The following is a 25,111-nucleotide window of genomic DNA, read 5'->3' as shown; positions in this document are numbered from 1 at the left end:
GAGATTTGTTTTACTCAGAGCCAGAATGTCCAGGTTGCTTTCCTCAAAAATACTACCTGTTTCTTTCTTTTCATCTTGGTTACATCAAGACACATTCAGACACCAGCCTGAGCCTTGAAAAGGATGAGCACTCCATGCATGGCTCCTGGCGACATGACTGTTTAAGTGACTGACTTTATCGAGGAGGCAGACAGTTGGAATCATTGCCTCTTACCTAATCTCTTGCGCCATCATCCTTTATCCAGCGAACGTCTGACAACGTTGTATCGTCACCTGACCTACACCTGCATGAGTTCCCATTTGCCAAGCTTTATTGCTAGCCAGACTGTGGCCCAGACAGTGATATCACCACCAGTCGTCTGCAACCTCTGCGACCAGTGGCAGGCCATTCAGACCATGTAACTTAATTCGGCCGCATCCGTTCAAGTAACATCTAATTCTACAGCCCATGCATGCGAGGCTTTCCAACCTATTGTGTGATTAACAGCTCTCGGACTTGTGTTTCACAACACGTTGGTGTATCTTTGATCAATGTGGTTCCAGGTACATCAAGCGGATACAGGAAATTGTAAGTACAAGGAACTGCCGCAAACCAGTTGGCCCACGAATGGAAGTTCCCTATTCTTGCAAAGTTAAGTTTCATATCACCCATGTGCATTTAGAATTTTAACCCTGATTTAACAAGAAGCTACAGCATACTGTAGGTCCACCTACGGGAGTTTCCTATTCTAGTTAGGTTGGATTCATATCACTTTGGCTTATTTAGACTTACTGATTCAGCAGGGAAATGGTCTTAACTGTTGAATCACCTGCACGGGTTCCCATATACCCTTTAGGAGTTATATACTCGCGTAGTAGCCCATATATATACTCTTTGCTAGTGCTGACAATTATAGTCCTTTCCATATTATCAACTGAAGTATTCGTTAGTGATTCCAGTCATATTCTTTAGCCTCACATCCTGGTGAAGTATTATTTACTACGATTAGGAAGTAAGGAACATTGTATTACTTAAGCTAGGAACAGTATATTTTACTACCTTAGGAGTATTATTATTAATTACACTACTGATACTCATATATACAATACTTTGATACTATAAGATCATCATATTTTCCCCGAAAGACACTCACACACCCATCCACCAACCTAAAGAGCCTACTACAATACAGTTACACTTGGGCCGTCCTGTTAAAGTGGTGGCACTCTGAGCACAAACACATCCGACCTGAACTAGTAATGGCGCCCAGAGCACTCACACCCCAACCTCTGCCAGTAATGGCACACCCGAAAACGGGCTGTTATTGACAGGAGCCCCTGCCAGTCTTAGTCTTGGTGAATCCTTACACACACAAACACACCAACACGCGTTTGTCTGTGTATAAAATGATTTGGCACCACGTGTCTGCCTAATCTAACATCCGGTAGCGATACCAATAGTCACGTAAATTTACATTCAGCTTTTTACTGTTGTATTTTACTTTTGGCTTCCGCTACGCTAGGAGTGTGATCCTGTGAATTTTAAGGGAGACCAGCATCCTTCCTTGACCTGGATGGTTTGAGTGTATTTTTTTTTTTTTCATCTCCAAGAGCTTAGCATTAATGTTTACAATTTAGGTATGACTTGCACTCGTGTAAGAACCTATCATTTAGAGCAGACTTATCTAGGGGGTAGATATTAAATATCTATACAGATAATAGGAGATTTGAGCTCTGTATGTCTTACCTTGGCAGGTCCCAGTAATCCTTCAAACTGTCCACTAACAACCTTGTAACACAATTGAGTTTCTAATGCCCTATACTCCTTAATTCTATTACAGAACCTATCCATACAGGCTAAAGTATTTTATTCTTCTAGCATAATCACTTTACATTTTTTTTTGGCAGAATTCTTAATTCTTGTGAATGTCGTAACTCTACATGGATAAATTGAATTCTTATTTTCAAAGAACAATTGACCAGCCAGGGTTATCTGATTGAGCTTCTTAATTGTCTGTTTAGGTAAAAAGAAGCTAAAAATAATGAAAACCTTCGGTGGAAAAAAAATGCCTAGAAACGATTGAAAGACAGAGGATGCCTTTCTGGTTAATGTTCCAAACTGATGAAAGTGTTCTTGCATTTATAAAACGTTGACAGAAGCAACGACAACAAGAATTTAGACACAGTGATAGCGTTTTGTGAAGTGATAAACATATTTCATAGAAATAACAGATTAGATTAGATTTTGAAAATAGGACGTTAGATATGATATTTTTTTTAACCAAGATTATGGCAAGATGCCAGAAAGGATATGATAACGACAGAAGGCGTTGATATACGAACCAAATGACGTAGGCAACATTTTTAAGCTTCTTAAATAAAATTAGTGGTAAATACGTTTTAGTAAATGAATAGTCACAATATTGTTCAACCTCTTAGTGGCACCACTTACGGTGATAAGACATCATGTAGCAACATATTCTACTTAGGTCTTATATTATCATGGTTTTTTATATCAAATTGGGTGGAAGGTGAAGCATGTACTGACGCGTTTTTCAGCCTTTTCTTGGTCAAGGACTCCTTTAAGCAATATGCATTAATATCTGGAATTCAGATCTCAATCATTTTTTCCCCGTCATTTTTGAGCAATGCTTTCTATTGTGAACAATTTTGTGACACCCATCAGACAAACTCATATTAAAAGAGCTCCATTAATTAATTATGAAGTATTGAGCCTCCATGTGAACACACATTTATTTAAAATTTCACGGAGCCCTTTTAGGTTACTCATGGACCCTTAAGATTTAGTTCAATCTTAAAATTTTAGAATTTCATTTCCAAGAGAAAAGGCACCTCGTGCACAGCTGAAGAGGATGGTGCCTTTAGTCCCCGTTGCCCAGGCCATCCTACAAGAAACTACTTTATTGAAGCATTCTAGACGTGAATCATACCAAATGAAAAAATTGCTTTCTCAGCGGTATTCTTGCACTTTCCTGCGTATCTTTAACAGCGTAATCTCCAGTTGTAGTGTTGTTACACTTTCATCAGGAAATCATGGCTTATCTTGGAGTTGCCAATGTAACTTTTGCTTGTCCGTCTTCTCGAAATTAATGCCACAGCACTTCCCTCTAGTCTCTGACATGTTGATCTTGTAGGTGTGGCGCTGCTGCTCTACTGTTCATTATGGTCCTCTCAGAGCAGTGCTTGAGATGGAGGATTTATTTTAGCTCACATCAAAATGACCACCTTCACGGCACTCAAAATATTACTTGTGCATTCAAAACATCACTAAGACTTTAGCTTATCTTCGAATGAATAAAATTGGTTTTGTTTCATTATAAAAAGAATCTGGACTAAGGCAACACCACGCAAAGAAAAGTGCTTCTTGAGCTACGCATAGGGCGTTATAATTTGAAATAATATTATACATTGTGACGGTACTCACGAAAACTGGTCTTTATTTTCCTTGATGTCTGCACAGTTTCAGAATTATTCGTTTTATAGTATGAAGGCAAATAATACTTTGAACAAAAATGTGAAACGTTGTACCCATTGATATGATACCAGGGATGTAAATAGAATAATTAAGATATAGCATAGAGATTTTACAGATTCCGATATTTGAGTTCAAATGTCTATTCCGTACGTAAAAGTCTGTATACGGAGGAACACCCAGTAAAATACCAATGCGGCAGTATTATGTAAAGGCCCTGAGAGACACCCCCCCCCTCTACCCCAGCCGACCCATAGGAACGATGGCATAACCTCCCTCCAACTACACCAAGTATTACGTAATTTTCGTCCGAGCAGTCCTTTTCCTGACGACCTCTTTGTCCGTGGAGAATTCTGCCATAAAAAGTACAGGTATATTTTTAAAAACATGTTCAAGTACTTGTTTTCGAAACATTCTGGAAATAATATCACAAGCCCGTTCTTTACTTTTAATCAGTTAACGTTTCGATTTCATTTCTACATCCTCTTCATTTTCATGTTTTTTTTCACTTTCCTAGTTTCATACACATTATTTGAAAACGGGAGCGTATTATTTCCTCATGAATTATGCCAGTGGCTCACTCGGTTTGTCCTTGGCATACGGTGCTTGTGTGTGTGTGTGTGTGTGTGTGTGTGTGTGATTTCCTTACTTATCTCCTATTTATTGATTTCGGTGCTTATCTCTTACAGTTTTCATGAGCAGTACATCAGCATTATGTGGATATTAAGGTCATCAAATCTTTGTCTACGCTGTATATTTATGTTTCCTTCAGTTCCTTCCTCTTCAGAAGACAATAGACATTTATCTTCCCTTTGAAATTCAGTATATTAAAGACATCTTTCCTTTGTCCCTCATCCCCCTACCGCCTCACGCATCGAAAGGAAAATTCTTCTCAGTATTCCCGTTACCCCTGGCCTCTAACGTCTGACGCATATACCTGCAACAGTTATCAGCCGTAGTACATCTTTTTGTTTGTTGTCTGGTTGGTTGGTGTTTGTTAAGAAACTCGAGGTCGAACATTTTTTTACATACCTCGGATCGGAGTCCGGATTCCTAGTCGGCGGGCTCTGTAAAATCCACTGTATCGTACCCTTGGCAAGGTAAGTTGGGTACAAACAAGTGGTACCCCACGTTATTTCTCTTTCCTTCTTTCGAATTATCAGTTGTTTTCTGAGTTGGGTTGAAGGACTCAGGAAGGTAATTAAGTGACCTCCGTCCCACTGTATTCAAAATAACCTGTCCATCAAAGTCTTCCAGAGAATGGTGTATGGAAACTTCAATGTTTCCTCCCAAGAAGTAGTAGATTAAAAATTTGGGAGTGTTTACTTCTAAGTAAAATTAAACCAGCTTTATTAACATTACCTGGGATGATTTAAGGAAAGTTGTATCTTATTGTCAGAGCCTCCTAGGTTATCAGGCCCTGATGTGATTCCAGGAAAACAGGATTTTCTCATTTGCAAGGCCCCTGTCCCGAAGTAATCGGGTCCTTGGGTCCTGCTGTCCCCCTTCCCGTCCCATTTGAACTCATCAGTGCTCCACAGACTCACCTGCTCATCCTCTCCGATAATATAGATAACCGAAATGACAAAGCATATTTGAAAATGAGGTGCTAAGGTTAGTGACGGTTTTGCTCGGAGGGTGGCAGATGATTGGTAGCATGTAATATATATATATTTTTTTTTTTTTTTTGAGCACGATGGGCGTGACATTTGATCTGAACCCAACGTCGTGCTCAGTGGTCGTACCGAGGTGATCAAGCGTCCGTTCGAAGGTGTTTATAAGAGGAAAAACATTAATATTTACTTTGTAGTTCTTAAAAAAAAAAGTATAGAAAGGAAAGGGGTGCTGAAGTATCTAATCTCACTTGCTAGCAACCTTTCCCCTTATCTGTGCGGAAGAGAGCTTAAAACATGCCTTAAGAATCCCTCTTATTACCGTTCCAATACCGGCCCTGAGACTCCTCCTCTCACCGTTCCTACAAACGGCAGTAGACCCTTCCCTCTCACCGCTTTGAGAGAAATTTTATGTGGCTTTAGAAAGGAAAGTGAAGGGGCTGAATAGGTGAAGGCTGGGTTTTATTCTCTTTGTCTTTGTATCTTAGTCCTTCTCGAAGCTGCGTAGGTCTGGATGTCTCTGAGTGTACAAGATGGTTGTGTTTGGGATGTGTTAGATCACTATATGAGTGGCGTCGTCTGCGTGAGAAATATCCATACTCATGTTCCTAACTGGAGGGAGGATGTTTGGCTGTGCTGGGTATATGTCTCGTTGTTGACAGGACGCTGCCTTGGGAACCTCGCTTTTTTTTTTCAGGAAACGGTTCTGTGGTGCGTTGGCCACGTATATTCCATAGCAGTCTCTTGGTAATTTCTGGCAGGTTTAACTGTAACAGTTTGTACTGTGACTCGCTCATCCATTCTTGGTCGAAAGCTTTACTAACATCTCTTTGTATAACTGGACAGTGTAAACCTAGGCCTCTGGTCAATTAATTTTTTTCCCCGTAACCGATCGCGATTGCAGAGGTGGTTCTTCTTCTACCCTTCTAGAAGTCGCATTAATTCTGGTTGTGGAAGCCTGGTGTTGCTTTCTATGTGCCCTCTTAAACTGAGGATGATTATCATCTCAAATGTTTTGAAAAACCCTCCAAGGCTCTTTCTATCCGCGTCAAGACCGCCCCACTCCCCACCCCCAAGACCCCACCTTTTTCCGTCGCTCCCGCAGGCCCTGCCGCCCTTCGCCTGACGGTGGTCCCTCCCTGCCTCTTATATCGATCTGGATCAGCCACTGTGAAACAGGACAGAACCCTGCCCACTTCCCCTTCCGTACAGAGCCACTGGTTGGTCCTCCAGTAGGATGATTTGGCTGCCCACTGGTATCTCGGTAGTCTGAATGACCATTTTTCACTCCCCAAATATATGTTGGGGACATTAGATTCTCCTCTAATGCTGAGGTTCAAAGAGAATATTCTCCTCAACCTCTCTTCCACTTTTTAGAAAGAGATCATCTCTGATTTCTGTTCCTCATACCTTTAAGAAATGGAAAAATCCCACTAGGCATTGATGACAGGAACCCTCGAGACATAGAGGGCAGACTTACTCGAGAAAAGGGAGCAGACTCCCTCGAGACATGATTGGGTGGCACACGTGAACTGCGTCAGACATCCCTATCGACCATGGGTCCAACTCACCGCATGAGACATCCGGGACAGCCGACCGCTTCTGTTCATGAAATGGACTCCCTTTAGATACAGCTGACAATGTATACAGATCTCTATATACGTGTGTGTGTGTGTGTGTGTGTGTGTGTGTGTGTGTGTGTGTAGTATCTCTGCTATCTCACAACTTCTTGAGTTTATGGATGCTGTCTTTATTTAACCATGTCGTCAGTCATTCTGTTCCATTCATCCACCACACCTATACTATATAGTAAAAGTGCTTCTTTACATCCATTTTTTAACGTTTCAAGCTTAATTTTTGTGTGTTTGTCTTTCTATGTCTATATCTACTTTTATATCTTCTAACAACAGCTACATTTATAAACAGACCTAATTTAGCAAGATAGTTTAACTTACGAAACCGAGTCTCTCTCTCTCTCTCTCTCTCTCTCTCTCTCTCTCTCTCTCTCTCTCTCTCTCTCTATATATATATATATATATATATATATATATATATATATATATATATATATATATATATATATATATATATATATATATTTCGTCGTTTACCGCAGTAGCGAGGCAGCGACAGGAACAGACGGAGTACTGACCTCATTTGCTTTTATCCAGTGCATCTGTGAGTAATGCAGTTCTTACGTGTGTATATTTCTCACGGAGAGCCATACACAGTCGTGTGGATAGGCAAGGCATTAGATCATTGCGTATGCATGTCGAGTAACTAAGACGTGTGCGCTCTGTGCATGTACACACACACGCTGCCTCAAACGCACTTGTTCGGACGGACGCTCGCACAGTCGAACACAATCTTTGGGACTGGCAGTGGTACATATGATTTGTATGCGATGGATTGGATTTCCTGTTTAATTCAAAATACGATATTGTTCAGTGATAACTATGATATATGCAAGTAGACCAACAGTATGTGCATTTGATATTACCATAGCAGTAAAACCGTACAGCTATTCGGTTACAGGGAAACTTGTAAGGATCCCATCTCAATTATTCTTATTCTTATATATTTTTAAAGAGTGAATATAATACTTAAGATCTTTATAAAATGTATTACGTGATCAATGCACAATCAATGTCTTTGGTAGTCATTTTTGTCTTAGAGACACCGGATACCAAGGATTTATCTACCAACTTGGCAATATCAGTTACATGGAGACATTGTAACCTGAGTGTAACCTGAGATCTGATGCTTAGGATTTTAATTAATTGTTTGAGTGATTTTTTAAACAAAACTGATGAAACTGTTGCTTCATAGAAGCATGTGTGTGTGTGTGTGTTTGTGTGTGTATGTGCGATAATCCTGTTTTACTTGGAAAACACTAAATGGCATCTATTTTGCCGCATAAATGTCATATTTGTTGGCAGATACATCATTTATATATATGTTATTTACAATGTTGATTTTACATCATACTATCGGTGTAAGTTAATATTATAGTTGTCATTCACTCTCACGGAAGTTCACGGCATCTTGTTACGTCATGCGCAGAGTATTCTCGAGTATGTTCAACAAGGTCACCTTCAGTGTCCTTTAAGCTCAGAGGTGATAGGTGGAAGATAGGAGCTGCAGCTTCCTTTCTTCATTCACTGGGTGTCATCATACTTAGGATGAATAAGAAACGTAAGTATAACTGATAATCAGTGTATAATGAACTCAAAACCCGCGGCTTGTTGGCTACTGTGGTCAGATCAGCTGATTGGTGGAGCAGACGATGCTCCCTGGGAGCTTATTGGTACATGGCTTGCCTAGAGTCAGCCAAAATCAAAAATAGACATCCTGACCACTTTCTGCCGGGTCTGTGAGTGAGGCTTGTGCTATCGCCAGGAAGGTAAGTCGTATGGTTTGCGGTCACCTTATCAAATGTAGGTATACTCCAGCTTTAGTTCAGTGAACCCATCACTTTAATGCTGCTGGGATGGACAGGACATAGGATTGTCTTTGGATCCTGTTTGTTTCTGTTAAGTTAAATAAGTAACATTTTTTTTTTTTTTTTTTTGCTTTTGATAGTAGCTTGGCAATGTGATTCGTATGGTTGGAGTTGACAGTTGATATTTTGGCTGATAGATGTTTTATAGAAGCTTGGTCAAGTTACTCAGCTATTGAAGGCCAAGGTAAAGCAGCTGAACATTGAATCCTGAAACTCAAGATAGATTACTTTATTAACTTATATTATTAAGTAAGAAACTATAGCTACTTGTCCGAAACATCAATGTCAAAGCATGACAGACAGAGAACCTGTTCATAGTAATGACATGTAAGATTCTGAAAGTTATGTAAATTGCTGTAAACCCGCTACCTTAAGAAATAATCAAGTAAAGAAGGAGACTCAGATGCCATGATTTGGGTTAAAACCATTAGTTGCATCATCCTGCCTGTTATTGGTGCCACTGATTCAAGGTCACCTCTGAAGGGTGAATGAAGGGGAGGGGTACAGGCTAGGACACTAGCAAGCACCTCAGTCATCCTTAGTTGTGGAACTCAGCAACAACTTACAGGTGATTCATTGTAGTTTGATTAGACATACAGTCAGAAATTTTGTTGAGTACTTTCTTTCATAACGCTAACAACTCACCTCTAAGAGGATAACAATGAAAATGGCCTTTTAGTTTGAAGTGGCAAGCATTGTTTATCATGCATTTCTGTTTCATCCAGTCTTTCAGGATTCGTCTAAACAGCACCATACATTCCTTACTAGCTGTGACTGAAGTTTTCTTGGTAATCATTTACTTTCCAATTGCCATTTTATTATTGGATTAATTGACTTTTCACATTAGGTTCTTGCACGTATTGAGAAATGAACAGTATGGTGATGGGAGATAGAAAAAAGTTAAACTGAACAAAATACTGCAAGTTGGTCCAGTGCAGGTTGCTTTGGTTTTTGCTCCCATGAACTGGTTGCATGTGTACCCCCACTGCTAGCTATACCACACAGTACTCAGCAAACTGCTGCATCATTTGATTACAGTGTGGCCATTGGCAACTCAGGGATGTGCTGTTTTGATAACTTTTCTCTCACTACACTTTGAAGCTTTTGAATTCACTACCCTATCATGTCTCTGCCAACAATTTTGACCGGGCTCATTTTAAAAGATGAGTTTTTCACTTCCAAAATTCGTGAATACTTTCCTTGTCTCTTCTTTTTCAGTTTAATTCACTTTTTTGTATTTCAGTTAAGGCCTGGCCTTGATGTGGAATTTTTTCTGTGACTGGAGCCTTCAACTTAAAAAAGAATGTATCAAGTTTTTTTTTCATGTATGTTTTGTTTAACTTATGGTAACTATTAACCTAGCAGTTTACCATTGTAACTATACAATGAATCTGGCTTTGATATGCAGTGGTAATGTAGTGTTTGAAAATTGAATTAAAGTTGTAGAGTTGGACTTTGAGCATTACATTTTTTCCTGCAGAATTACATAAGGTGTTGATGGTGAATATTATATCGGAAAATGTGGGGCTCTTTGATATAGATCTGGGTGAAATGCCAGCAGAAAAATATACAGAATCTACGAAAACCTTACTTTTGGTGTTGTGTTTGGGAAATGATGAATCCATGATGTTCCAATATATTGTCCAATATTGCCTCTGAAGAATGTTGCTGGGAATACTTGTATTAGGGTGCCATAGATAATGTTGGTTTTTTGTTTTACCATATTTTGGAGATTATTAGGTAACCACGCATTTTATCAAGCCAAGATGCAAGAAACTGAGTTCTGCAAATAACATTTACTGGTTTGGTCTCATTTTTTAAGTAATTATCCTTTTTGAATATGGCCATCTCATGAGTGCAACAACTGTTCAGAGGCAGGGAAAATTACTACATTTACTAATAAAATGGTATAAGGAAAGTGAATGATACCATTGTCCTCTCATGCTTTAAGGAATGTTGAACATTTTAGGTTAGTAAAATAAGAATATGATGTGTGTCCATTATAAAGCATGAATGTGCTTGTTTTATGTATGCATTAACAGTTACTTTACATTGCCAAGCATTACCAGCTTCTAATGATTTGGTTTTTATGCTGCTTTACTATCATAACTTAATTTGTTTTGATTAATTTTTGGGAAATGATATTCTGAAACGAAGTAAGTTGTGTAAAGGTTAATGAAACAACAGTGTCTTGGTCTCATAGACTTTCTAATATATGGATGAAGTACATGCTTAGGTTCTTTGATTTTTCAGCATATCCAGAGTGATGTAATGATATTGCTCTATGCCATTGTCTACTAGTATCCAGAGGTTTCTCCTCATGTAGCTTGTGTAAAGCAAAATTTTTTATTTAAACTAAACCAAAATATAAGTAATTAGAAATGTGCAAAAACATTTTTATAGAGTGGTCCTAGTGTCTTGACCACTCATGTTTCTTTGTGATTTAGTAACTTTTGTAAAGAAGTAACTTATTAATACCTGAAATATTTGTGTATAGTTCAAAACTTTGGAAATCTATCGCTTTTTTGATTTTATAATCCATGGCTGGATTACTGGTGTGCTATTGATTATGTGTGATTCCTTGTTGTTTCCTTGCAGACTATAAGAGCCTGTGAATTTATGTAATGACATACTGAATTATTACTATTTGTTTGATAATGGGAAAGTTAATATTTTGAGGTGATTTGGGCATGTTGAAAGAATGCAGGATGAGATTACAATTAGAGTGCATGATAGTATGATTAAAGGGGTGGATGTGGGAAGAAGACCATCTGTAACATGGGGAAATAGAGCAGAAGAATACTGGAGGGAGAGAAATTGTTGATGAAACCTTAGAATGGTGTATGTGAGAGAGACATGTAAGGACAGAGATAATTGGAGACTCATATTCCATGGCCACCACCTTGATGAGAGTTCCTGGAAAGAATGGATGTTAGGGATATAGATTGATTAGATAGAGATCATTATCCATTGCAGTTTACTTTCCACTAATTATGCACAAATGACATATGCAGGAGATTTACCTCTTCAAATAATCCCTTAAAGTTTGACTGAATCCAAGTTGTGATATTCCCTTTTTATTCGAGATGAGTTTGGTGTTCTGATTACAGTCTGAAAAGTATTCTGTTGAATATTTGTCAAGAAAATCCAGTACAGTTATTTATATAATGGGAAGCAAAATAGTTTGATTTGGCTGCTGGCATTTATAATTGACCTTTGTAAAGTTGTTTTTAACAGTACTTATTTTCTTCGAAAAAATTGAGATATTTTGGAGATCATCCAAATTTGATAATAAAATGGATGGCCTGTGTATGCATTAATTTGATTTTGGGTTCAGGCTTCCATAGGTTTCCATTTGTCTTTGTGTTTATCATAGTTAACAGTGTTAATCATATATATACCTGAGACTGCAGTATCATCCATTGATTGTATTGCTTTTATAAATACTTGTTGAATTGATTAAGGTATGAAGAGATTCATATTCTGAGCTACATTGTAAATATTACAAGAAACTTTTGTTAGTAAATGGTATCATTTTGCTGTTTACTCAGTAGTACTTATCATGTACATATTATTACTCAAACTGGTGATAAGCTTGTAGGAAATAATTTTTAGATGACATAGCTCAGTAATATATTGCCTCTTCAGTTGTATTTCCATAATTTGCTATCATTACTAATGCCATGCATTTTAGTATAGTTGCCATGTATTCATTTCTTATACCTTTTATCCACCCACTCACTGACACTGCATCTCACTTCAGTCTTGTCACATTTCGGCTAAGCAACTCATAATGATATCTATGTAAACTCTATGAGAGAATGGAGATATGTATATGAAGGATTCGATGAATTGTCTACCAGTTACATTAACCACATCAGTCATATCACACGTTTGGCTAAACAAAGCCTTTGCTTTTATCACTATTTTCAAATTTTACTAAAGAATATTGATGTGCACCTGTCTGGGGAGGCCATTGAAATTGTTATTTTTATATTATCACCTCAAAAAGTTGCATTTTTCATTAAGTGAAAGTGGTTTGCATGCATTCACGTACAGTAAATAACGTTCTTTCATGTGTGTGAATGTGTGAATAGAATATGAAAGCTGTAGATGATGACTATAGGAGGATGGAGGTTGTGAGTATTTTAATGCAGCATGATTGGGATAAACGAAGTTTGTGCAAGATGAAGGTGTGAGAATGTGGGATTTTTTGAGTGAAGTTAAAGAAGTGAGGTGTGATGTATACGATGATACAGATGACTTTATTAAGGGAAATAGAGGAATAATGGTGAATTGGTTTAGAGATATTACTATTTTCATTATACTTGATTGCCGTTTCCGGCATCAGAGAGGTAGCATCAGGAAACAGATGAAGAAAGACCCATAAACTCCTATACACACCAATATACATACACCTACATATACATATCATCATATACACACATACTCAGACACATACATATACTCACATGTACATATTCATACTTGCTTGCCTTCATCCATTCCTGGCACCCCCCCCCCCCCACACACACACACACACACACACACACACACACACACACACACACACACACACTCGCGCGCGCTCAACAAGAAATGGCATCACCACACCCTACATCAGCAAGGTAGTGCAGTAAAACATACAAAAAGGCCACATTCGCTCGCAGTCAGTCTCTAGCTGTCATGTGTAATGCACCAAAACCAAAGCTCCCTTTCCACATATAGGCCCCACAAGCTTTTCCATGGTTTACCCCAGACATTTCACATACCCTATTCCAGTCCATTGACAGCATGTTGACCCCAGTATACCACGTTTCAATTCATTCTTATTCCTTGCACACCTCTCACCCTCTTGCATGTTCAGACCCTGAATGCTCAAAATTTTTTTCACAAAACCATTCCACCTCCACTTTAGTCTCCTGCTTGTTCCTTCCACCTCTGACGCATGAATCCTCCTTGTCAACCTTTCCTCATTCATTTGTTCCATATGCATATGTCCAAACCATTTCAATGCCCCCTTTTCTGCTCTCTCAGCCACACTCTTTTTATTACCACGCTTTTTTCTATATCAATTATTTAAGCTCAAGACTGTTGTAAACTTTAATTGGAGTAGGATTAGAATGTCATGTGATACCTGTATTTTGTTATTCAACCCTTTAACCCTTAATAATGAAGCAGAGAAAATTTAGATGATTCCTAAGGATGGAGGTTTATCAAGAAATCAAAAAAGAATATTTTAAAATTTTCAGTTACTAGGATATATCAAGAAAAGTTGAATATATTTTGTCAGTTAGATGTATTTGCTGCTGTACAGTCATTTAGATTTGGCATACTGTGTGAGGGCCTCCCCTTTCCTTAATTGCAATTAACAGTCTAGCATTCTTTCGTGGTGCTAATTATAGTAGCTTGTGATGTACAGTGTCTCCATACAGATAAAGTGCACCTTCCAGTTTGTGATGATGGGAAAAAACAACCTGTACAGATATGGCTATAGTCTCAACACTGTCAGCCATGAAACCCCATTTGTGTTATATGGATAGTTGATGCTCCAGGATTTTTTACTGCTGTGCTAATTATATCTGTGTGTGACATAAAGCACCTTGCATACTGTTAAGAGTTTCACTTCCAATTCAGATGAGGGTGTGAAGAGGCAGCCTGCATAAGCATGCCTGAATTCCAACATCATAAACCATACAAGTATGGCATAAGTTCCCTGAGAATTAATGATAGAGAAGAGGAGAATTATGAAATGGGAAAAAGAAAAGACAAGGGAAGTATTTAAGAATTTTTGAGAAAGTGGAAAACATGTCTTTTGAAATGTGCTAGGTCATAGTTACTGGGAAAGACATGAGTGGGTAGAGAGTTCCAGATCTTCAACCTGTAGGGAAAGAAGCAGGTATCAAAATGGCCCACCCTTGAGTTACTGTTGGCCACACAATAATCATGTGATGCAGCAGCTTGCTGAGTATTGCATGGTCTAGCTAGTGGTGTGGGTACACGAGCAGCCAGCTCTCAGGAGTAAAAACATATAGAGGAGGGAAAGTGAACCAACATCACGATGTAGGGCAAGGAGGTCAAGTTTGGAAGTTACCCTGGGACATTTTATGTGTTGGATTGCTTTTGACTCTGTCAAGTAAGGATGCAGAGCTAGAACTACCCCAAACTGTAAGAGCAGTACTCCTTACAAGGACGAATCAGTCCCTTGTATTGATGGAACAACTGTTGAAAATGGTTGACATCTAAGTGGGACAACCAGATTTTTAAGGGCAGACTTAGTTATTCCTCTGGTATATGGTTTCCAAGAAAGAGTGGATGTTACAGCAATGCCAAGTATGTTCATTGAATCAAGAAGTGGAATTACAGAACCATCAAAGGAGAGATGAGAGTTGTGAGTTTTCGATAGATGAGTTGAAACTGGGTCTGGATGCGTTAAACTTAATAAGGTTCTGTGTACCCCACTGAGATATCTTGTCCAAGTCTGAGTTTATTGAGGATGCTGTGTCAAGACGAGATGCAGATCAAGTAAGAGAAGAGGAAGCAGAACTGAAGGATGTGGATAAATGCAGTGTTGAGTTGTCAGAGTATGAGTGCATTGGATTATTTGTGGAGGAGAGGAAATCATTGAAAAAAAAGGAGAATGAATGTAGGGGACAGGACAGAACCTTGATGGACACCACTGTTGATGGAGAAAAGTGGGAGGCTTATCCATCAAGAACCACAGAAATAGATTGGCCAAAGAGGAAGCTAGATATGAAGGATCAAATTGAGGGAGGGGAGCTTAGAGATGAGGCCCTGACACCACACTGTTAAAAGCCTTAGATACATGAAGGGCAACTACACATGACTCCTGAAAATCTTTCAAAGATGATGGCCTGACATTAGTAAGATAGGAAAGGATATCACCAGAGGATCTCGCCTTACAGAAGCCTTACTGGTGATCAGAGAGAAGACTGTGATTTTCGAGATGTTTAAGGATATTGGAGTTGAGGAGGGATTCAGAGACTTTGGAAATATAGATGTCAAAGCAATAGGATGATAGTTGGAGGGTCAGAACGGTTACCCTTTTTTTAGGGATAGGATGTATCAGTTCATGCTTCCAAGGAGAAGGAAAAGTTCAGAGGCACACTCTTTCAGTACATGGGGATGGATGTCATCAGGTTCATAAGCCTTGCTTGTTTCCAGATAAAGAAGAGCTTTTTGGACAGTCCAAATAGAGATTACAGGGTTGGGCATAGGATTAGTGAGAGGAGCATCAGGGGATGAAGGAATGTTAAGAATCATCCAAGGTGGAGCTAGAGGAGAACAGGAACCACTGGGCATAGGATTAAGTGAGAGGAGCATCAGGGATGAAGGAATGTTAAGAGTCATCCAAGGTGGAGTTAGAGGAGAACAGGAACCAAAGAGACTTGCTTTGTCTGTAGAAGAGACAGCTACAGTACCTTCAGAGTGGAAAAGTGAAGGAAAGTGTAGTGAGTAGCAACAGAAGTTGTTAGAGATGCCCTTAGATAAAGACCAGATAGACCTATCAGTGGATGACGAGGAGAGGTTATTGCACTTCCTTTGAATAAAGGAACTCATCGCCTCACAGATAACTTGCTTGCAGTGATTATGGGCAGAGATAAAAGCTGAATGGGAGGCAGAGGAAGGAGAGTTTTTCCAAGCTCGATATGCCCGATCCCTTGCCTGAATGTCCTCAGAACAGTAGATAAATGCTTCCATTCCTGCAAGAATAACCTCTGCTATGCATATGTTGGAAACAGAAGCATCAACATTTATGAGACAGTAATTTACCCAAGGAAAATCAGAAATGAAGTTACATAAGTTATTCCAGTCAACTTTATTAAAGTGCCAGTATCTACATTTAGAAGATGCTGCTGGAGGAGTAGGTGCTGTTCCAATAGATACATCTTTGAGTGTGATCAGATGAACCAAGAGGGAGTGATATTGTGTATTTATAGTGGGATGGACTAGAGGTGAAAAACAAATCCAGAATATTAGGAGAGTGGTCACAGCTGTCAGGAATATGAGACTGCATGATTGTGTCGTGTGTGGGAAATGTTCTTGATCCAGATACTAGGAACTTTGGCTAATTCCCTTAGGATATATTAATGTACTTTTGGAAAATGTTCATAACCTTTTAAAGGCAAGTGATGTTAATCATAAAATACTGAATATAATCAAGGAATTCTTTGTAATCTCCAACTATGGAGACTGAATATGTATTCTGATATTATATACTAGTATCTGCTAACCTGATTACATTTAAGTTATAGGAGCAAGAGAGATTTAGTTTTGAAAGTACATTTGTATGGACAAATTTTATGAGGCTGAATTATTTTCTTCCAGCAATGCAGACCAAAACACTGTAGTTTCATTATATTTGCTTTAGTAAATGTTTGAATTGGTTGCATAGCTTTTGAATCCATACCATATTTTATATGTTTTTATTAAGTTTGCTAATACTTCATTATTTTCAAAACCAACTGCATAAAGTACTGTGTTGCAGAAGTAATTTTGACACATTTTGCATCAGTTATCACTTTTATGATTTGCATTATTTTCAGCCTCCTTCCCCCTCCCTCTCTTGCTCTCTTTTTTCCTCCTTTTTGACATCCCAGTGGAAGTTAGCAGAAACTAGTGAAAATGGAGCTTCAAGTGGTGGATGAATTACGGGAAAAGCTGGAGAAAGCTAAGCTTTCTCGTGAAGAGCTTCAGAGAATTTTCCCACGGGTAACAAAACCTTAGAAGATATGAGAATCAGCCAATGATCATTGAAATGTGTGGTGCCCTTTTAACAGTCTGCCTGCATGGAAGTTTTCAGTGATACTGTACATCCAAACCAACTTCTTTTATTTATGATATAACATGCAAAGATAATTTCATAATCCACTAATACAATATGTGGCAAAGTTTCTCCGTACTTCTGTCCTGAATGTTAACTTAAGATTTTTCTGTTTCCATCCGTTATGTATGGTTTAGATTTGAATACACTCATTGTATTTCAGTTTATTGATTTTATTGAAATTGCAAATAATATCCATGATAAAAAAAAAAGGATTACCACCACCAACAGGCTCATTTTGTTGTTCTTGGGTAAAGCAGCCATAAAAAGATTTTAAATGAATTAATGGTAATCCTTTTGCTTATGAAAACTGTTTTTAAACATGTCAGCTGGAATACTTTGCCCTTTTGAATGTACTGTAGGTATTCTTTTTTCTTATTTATTTTTCAATCTTTTCAGTGACTGAAAATAAGGTTAATTATCCACATAGTTTTTTTTTTTTTTTTTTTTCCAAAGGAAGGAACAGAGAAGGGGGCTGGATGAGGATGTTTCCTCAGAGGCCCAGTCCTCTGTTCTTAACGCTACCTCGCTGACGCGGGAAATGGCGAATAGTATGAAAGAAAGAAGTTTTTTGATTTATTCATTTTTTTATTCTACAGTGCATAAAGATATTTAAGAGGTATTAGAATGAAACAGATAGAGGTAACTGGAATTTTTTTTGTGCTGGTATATTTCATATATGTTCTTGAATTCAAAGCTAGGACAAGAGTTTGAAGTACTTTTGTATAACAAGATTTCAAGAACTAAGTTTTGACATCAGTGAGAGGATTGAGTCTAGTTTGTTCGATGGTGGCCATCCCTATAATGATACTCATTTAGAGTTTTATAGAATGTTCCGTTAGATTTGTTTAACACTTTTACTTTCCGTTTGAATTATTTTCCTATATTGCAATTGACTTTACATCAAAATGCACTAGATTTGTTTAACACTTTTACTTTCCGTTTGAATTATTTTCTTATATTGCAATTGACTTTACATCAAAATATTGTTAGTGTAATTACCCAAGCATTGCTCGTAATGAACATGTGATAGATACTGATATTCCAGTCTAGATTATTACTAGAACTAAATGTTGCAGTATACTGTGACCAGTCTTGGCATTCTAGAATTGCCACAACTCCCAACTTCCTCACTGGCAGAGTTCCAGTGATGTGGTATTTACTTGTTCTCTTACATATTTTGTTTACTTAGCTTGTACTTCCTCCCTAGCCATTGACTTAACCAACAGTTATTTCTTTTTTTTCCAGTAATTTTTGTCAGCATGTGCACTTATTTATTTTTTGTTCTTGAGTGTTTATTTCATTTTTCAATTATTACTCTAAGGGAATTGGTGCTAAAACTGGAATTTGTTGACTGTATAACTTTGAATGCAAATTTATTGCATTTAAGAATTTAACCATCTACAATTATGCAGATGTGATAACAGTTGGATAACATGTATTTCTAAAGATATTTCACATATTCTGTAAATGTTTGTAGACCTTTACTGTTATTGAAAGCAGTTATTCATTTAGTTTGTTTGAATGAATGGCTTAACTGTGTAGTAAAGTGAGTTTGCTTAATTCTTTAGCAAAGTAAGTTGCCAGTTATAGTGTGTTTCTTTATCACCCAGAATTTAATGATCATCATAAGGCTAGTCAGCTTCTTTGAGAGCAACATACAAATACTCACATATTATTTAAACTTTTGTAAATTATGATCATTTGAATGATTACAGCTTGCTCTTCTTTTGCTTGAAATTTCATTTCTTTGAAATCATGGTTTGTGTTTTAACAACAGAAACTGAGTTTTTGGTTAGAATGATAAATTCCTAGCAGTAAAGCATGTTTTTCTTTTCCACCATACTTTTCACCCCACCATTGGTACCACCTCCCAGAATCATCAGCATAATAAGGTTACTAATAATCACCACATTTCACCATCAGTACTTACACCAGACAGTTAACCACCACTGTATAGTGCTTTAGTAGGATTTGAACCTTTACCACTTGCATGGGAGCTAGGTAAAGTAACATTTAGGCTATAGAACCTACAGTAGAAAATTGATTATTTTATTATTAGCCATGTTCATGAGCAACGGGTCCAATGGTTAGCATATTGGCCAACCATGTACTGCATAGTAGGACTGGGTTTGAATCCTGTACTGCCATAGGTAAAACATTATCATCTTTTTCTTATGTCTAGCGTGGCATGCTGTTTGAAATAACGGTGCAGAAAGCTTGTCTCATATGGTGAATGTCACAGTAGACCATCAACCATCAAATAATGTATGTTGCATTTTAAGGGTTACGACTCATTTTCACCGAGAATTGACAGCTCTTTAGGAATGTCATGAAAATCTAAAGACAGTGAAGGGGTTAGATTAGACTCTAGATCCATGCTTTACATGTTTTGCATGCTCTTGTGTAATTCGTGTAAGGCTTATCATTTCTTACTTGTAACCATTGTGATTGCTAAAACACTAAATCATATTTTTTGTAATTTGATATCATTGTCTGACAGTTTTACTTCTGTCTTAGTCAGGTCAGTCAGTTATGCATGTTATTGAGCAGCTTTATAAATGTTGTTTGAAGTTATATTGACTAGTTCTCGTATTGAATTTAAAAATGATTATATATCAGTGTGCACAAACTTGTCATTTATTAATATATACCTTGGCATGAAAGACATAAGGTTTTGCATGTCCATAATATCAGAATTTTTTTGTAATTATTTTGTTAACAAAAGCTGCCTTAATTCTTTTCTGTATTTCTTTTTTCATAAAAGATTTTACCTAAAAGTGAAATTTTTTTAATACCCTGACCTTTTTACAGAGCTTGTTCAGGAGGCATAGGCACGAAGCTCCACCATACGTCCCATACTCTTTCCAGAAGCAGAAGTTGGTAAGCTGTGGTCTTTTATGGGGAAAGACTTCCCAGATGTGAGATGTTTGTGTGAAAGAATTCACTGAACTTTTCAGTTTTTAAAAAACATTTTCTTTGCAATAGATCAGGCATTGAAGGTATTCCATGGAAGTTCCTGTATGGTCGAATTGTATATATATACAAATTCTGTTCTCTAGATTATCTAGATAATGAACAAGTTGAAAAATGTTAAAATTTGCAAAATTGCCTGATGTGGATCAAGTAACTGGATTGAAGGAGGAAGGATGAAGTGTACATTTGTTTTCATGTGTTACGCAAGAGAGCCCAGAATAAAGACAAGTTATATCAGAGGACTAGACAGATATAGTTCATTTACCCTTGTATAAAGGGAAAGGTATTACCTATTCATATTTGTTCAATGTGGCTGGTGTGTATACAAACAAAAGTCCTGAATCATCCACCTCTGTCTCAAGATGAAACATACAGCCTTTTTTAGCATCCCATGCATTATTACCAGACACTACAGCCTAAATCTTTTCCAGACACTGGTTCAGTCTATGGGAAAATGTCAAGGAGGCTTGAACAACACCTGCATCATCTTGTTTTATAAGGATTTGTTAAGCTGTGAAACTCCTGAAAAATGCTAGATATAAGTGATTAGAACCCTAAGTGATCATATTTGTATGTGACAACAAAACTTTTGAAAATGCTGCACATATCATTACATATTTCTGATAGTGTCCCAGGCATTCCTCATTTGCCTCACATCTTAGTAGCATATCATGCAGCCTATTTTCCCTCCTCTCTTCCTCTTAATACTCATTCTCTTTCTTGTACTGAACATATTTTCAATCTCAATCCAGACCTGTTTGAAATTCTAGTAACCTAGTTAAATTTGATAATGCCAAAATACATTTCCTCCCTTTATTGCCATCTAGGAATCATTCACTTCCCTGAGTTGAATTTTGAAACACCATAATTCAACCCTGTGATAATGTCAGCATGCTTGGAATAACCATACTCTTCACTTGGTCATGAAAACCCTAGTGTTTAACATCACAGAGTGTGCTTCCCAAAATCTAGATTTGTTTTATAGGTGCGTAACTATTTACATTGTTAACAGCTGTTAACAGCTAGTTCATATCTACTAGTTTTTCCTAGTATGGGATAGGTTCGTTTAATAGGTCCTCAGTTTCAATTTCTCCCTTAGCATTTGTAATTACCTATTTGTACAGTGCCTGGAGAGAGAGATCACCTTGGGGCCCCTCTCTTTCTTGGGGCCCCTCATGCAGCTTTTTAAACTTTTGTATGCTGCCCACATGAATTCTCATATCTCAGTTTATTCCATTCATCATACTACAAAAGTACCCCTTTAAATCCTTTTTGCAAGTTTCTTCAGCACCTCTTGAAGGAGCGTCCTTTATGTATGTCATTGAGCTGGTTTAAACGCTTGTGATCAGGTCGCTCTTCGCTCTTTAATGTAATGAGCCCCTAGCCTTTCCTTGTGATTCAGCCACCATAATTCCAGTATCATCTTTGATGCCCTCCACTTGCCCTTGTCTGTTAGTTCTTAGTGCTTCTTTAAGTGCATTGACCAAACTTGAAAATCATGTTTTAGTTTTGGCCTGATGAAGAATGATGAATGTCTCCTCATGCATATACTTGAATACTACTGTCATATTTGCCAGCAGAGAGTTTGTCGCTGTTTTCTAACAACAGGTTAGTGACAGTATATACTGCCTTTCTCATCTAATGTAATTACCTGTTCGTTTTGTATGGTGAGGGAATTTTACATTCATGGGGTCCCAACTCTGGAACAATCTTGACTATTATACAGTTTTTTAAGCTTCTGTGTGCTGCCTGCAATCACAATTTTCTCATTGAGCCTATACTTTAAACGTACTCTTTGTATTTTTTAGCAAGTTTCTTTGCCAAGTTCATGTTCTGTCCTCTGATTTTTCTACCCCCACCTCTTTACCTGTTCATTGTGTGTATCAATAATCTGGTTTAAAGCAAATGAATATGATCAGGTCATCCTTTATACTTCTCTTTTCCATGTTTGGAAAATTTAAAGCTTCTATTCTTTCCCTCTAATTCAGCTCTCTCATTATTGATAACATTTTTGTTGCTGTCATCTGGACCTTTTCTGTTAGCTCTTTGTGCTTTAAGTGTGATGAAGAAACTTGAGAAATATATTCCAATTTTGGCATAAAGTAGGATGTGAACAGGTTTCTGAATATTTCCTCTTCAGTTTACTTGAATTTTATTCCAAAATCTGCTGCAGACATATTTTTTTTCCTGTATTGGTCTTTTAATGTGAGACACTGGTGACAGGCTAGTGACAGCTGTTCAAGGAATAATATCAACCCCCAAGTACCTCTCGGACAGATTCATGCTAGGTATTTACAGCAAGATCATATTGAGGCCTTGTTTCACTGTGTCCCATTCTCATTACTTTACACTTACTTGGGTTGAATTTCATCAAATGCATATCAGACAATCTTTGCTTTTAAGTATGTTAGCCAGCCTAAGTAACTTGGGTTGAATTTCATCAAGTGTGTATCAGACGAACTCTGCTTTCAAGTTAGTTAGCCAGCCTAAATACCTCCTTACTAGACGACTCCTTATCAAAAGTAATTTTGATTGACCATTCCCTTGCATTTTGGTTATAACCACCAACTCTTCTCACTTCTTACATAACAGATATTGTATCTGGCATTTCTGTAGCCTTCAGTATCTTTTAGTGAACATTCTTTCTTTCTTCCCCCATTCCTCCTGGCTCCAAAGGGAATAAGTGATTAAGCTCTCTTCTAATTTTAGTAACTTTCTGGTTTTGGGGCCATCAGCCTTTCAGCTTTAAACTTCGCTGTTGATTTATCAGCATCTGTTTCTCTGACTTTCCCAGAAATCTTCATTATAGCTAACATGCACTGATCCCATTTGCTCTTTTCTTTTCTAGACCTCTTATCAACTAGGACATAAAGTTTCATAATTCTTCCATATCAAACAGTCCATATTATTATTTCTACAAACTCACTCAATATCCTGTGTGCCTCTGAGTTTCCATAGGCCACTATTCCAATGCATCAGTCCTCATACTCTGAGTCTCTAAACAGCCCTGGCAATGCTCATAATTCCCCTTCCCTACAGTGCTACCAGTAGTTTCTGCACTCTGTGTTATGGACATTCTCTTTTGTTTAGCATACTTTAGATCATCCAGAAAAGACCCTTCTAAATTTTTTTTTGCTTTTTATATATTTCTCACTCTCTTCTAGTTACATATTTTCTAAGTTTTTTAACTGATTTATATTTCAGTTTCCTAGTTTTCTATTCCCATCTCACAACACATGTTATTTGATAAGATTCCTCAGTTTCATTCATAAGTTCTTATTTAACCAGGCCTGTGGTTTCAGGTGATTTGTGTTTTGACTCTGATTCCGAGATTAGATTGTATATTTAGGGTTTTCTGTATTGAAACCTAGGCTTGATTAACACTTTAGTCGAATTTAGTTCATCGTGTAAAATATTTAGTCCCAATGATACTGATGTAAAATTCCACATTTTCAGGAAGCTGAGCAAAGACTCAACCAGCCTGGAATTCCAGTGAAACCAAAGATTCCCAGTGATCAAATACAACAGTACTTACAGGAATTTGTTGCTGCAAAGGAAGCAGGTAAGTGTAAATTGCCAATATTTACACCTAATGAACACTGTGTTGTAGATGCGTTCTTGTAAAACTCAACTTAACAGAATTGCTGTTTACTGGAACCCAATTTACCATGGGATAAAAGTGTTTTATGTTCTTGGGGGAGATTCCTCAACCAAATTTTCAAACAAAAATATTAATAGAATGCCAAGAAAGACACAGTACAGTATGAGTACATTATTAAATGAAGTATCCAGATAAGAAATACAACTGAAGACATCCTTAAGTAAAGATGCAGTGCAGTAGCTACAGGTATTTTAAGGATAATATAATGATTTGGATCTTTGATCTAGACACTTGCAATTCGTTCACTGTTCTCCATCACTTCACCTAAGTGGTGAATGGTCTTCCTTGCATCGTAAGGTTTCAGCAATGCTGAAGGAATACTGCTTCACTTTTATTGCATGGTCATAAATTGTTCTTGCTGATGTACTGGGCAAACCAAGAGCTCTGGAGATACCAACACTATGTTGACTAGTAACTTAATACCTCAATATGGTAAACTTTGCCTTCAGAATGATGCTTTTACTGCTGCTATGTTTTCCCACAAGCACGTGACGCACTTAGGTGCACCTACTTATAAGTGCAGGGTGTTTGAGGTTACTGTGTACGTAATATTACAATATGACACTTATGTACCATTGGTGTCTTAGTTCTCCCTCTCTTGTATGTATATACAGAGTGTTCTAAGTCTTCTTCATGTTCTAAGTCTTCTTCATGTACCTCCCCAGACACTGTGATCATATACAAAAGTGTACTTTGCTTGTCGTGTTTCATTTTGCCATTTCATTTTGCTTTTACTGCTGCTATGTTTTCCCACAAGCACGTGACGCACTTAGGTGCACCTACTTATAAGTGCAGGGTGTTTGAGGTTACTGTGTACGTAATATTACAATATGACACTTATGTACCATTGGTGTCTTAGTTCTCCCTCTCTTGTATGTATATACAGAGTGTTCTAAGTCTTCTTCATGTTCTAAGTCTTCTTCTACTGTAATATACATGTATTATTATTATTATTTATATTTATTTATATATTTTGCTTTGTCGCTGTCTCCCGCGTTAGCGAGGTAACGCAAGGAAACAGACGAAAGAATGGCCCAACCCA

General features: G+C 37.6%; 1 protein-coding gene across 19 annotated transcripts in view; it reads left to right on the top strand.

The window, feature by feature from the left end:
• Positions 1-7,526: 7,526 nt before the first annotated feature.
• Pfk (ATP-dependent 6-phosphofructokinase) overlaps positions 7,527-25,111 on the top strand; it is a 94,782-nt gene continuing 77,197 nt past the window's right edge. For 3 of the 19 annotated variants that reach the window (XM_071686316.1, XM_071686320.1, XM_071686319.1), the window contains exons 1-4: positions 8,470-8,488; positions 17,155-17,320; positions 20,247-20,315; positions 23,865-23,970. In XM_071686316.1, the coding sequence (XP_071542417.1) occupies positions 17,234-17,320; positions 20,247-20,315; positions 23,865-23,970 (262 nt within the window). In that variant the 5' untranslated portion in view covers positions 8,470-8,488; positions 17,155-17,233. The other 16 variants (XM_071686321.1, XM_071686325.1, XM_071686323.1 and 13 more) reach the window with 12 other exon arrangements.

This window comes from Panulirus ornatus, chromosome 42 (genome assembly GCF_036320965.1).
Source record: "Panulirus ornatus isolate Po-2019 chromosome 42, ASM3632096v1, whole genome shotgun sequence".
In the NCBI taxonomy this organism is placed as follows: domain Eukaryota; kingdom Metazoa; phylum Arthropoda; class Malacostraca; order Decapoda; family Palinuridae; genus Panulirus; species Panulirus ornatus.
The sequence above is the reverse complement of the archived record's forward strand: the minus strand, read 5'-3'. Positions and strand labels throughout refer to the sequence as shown.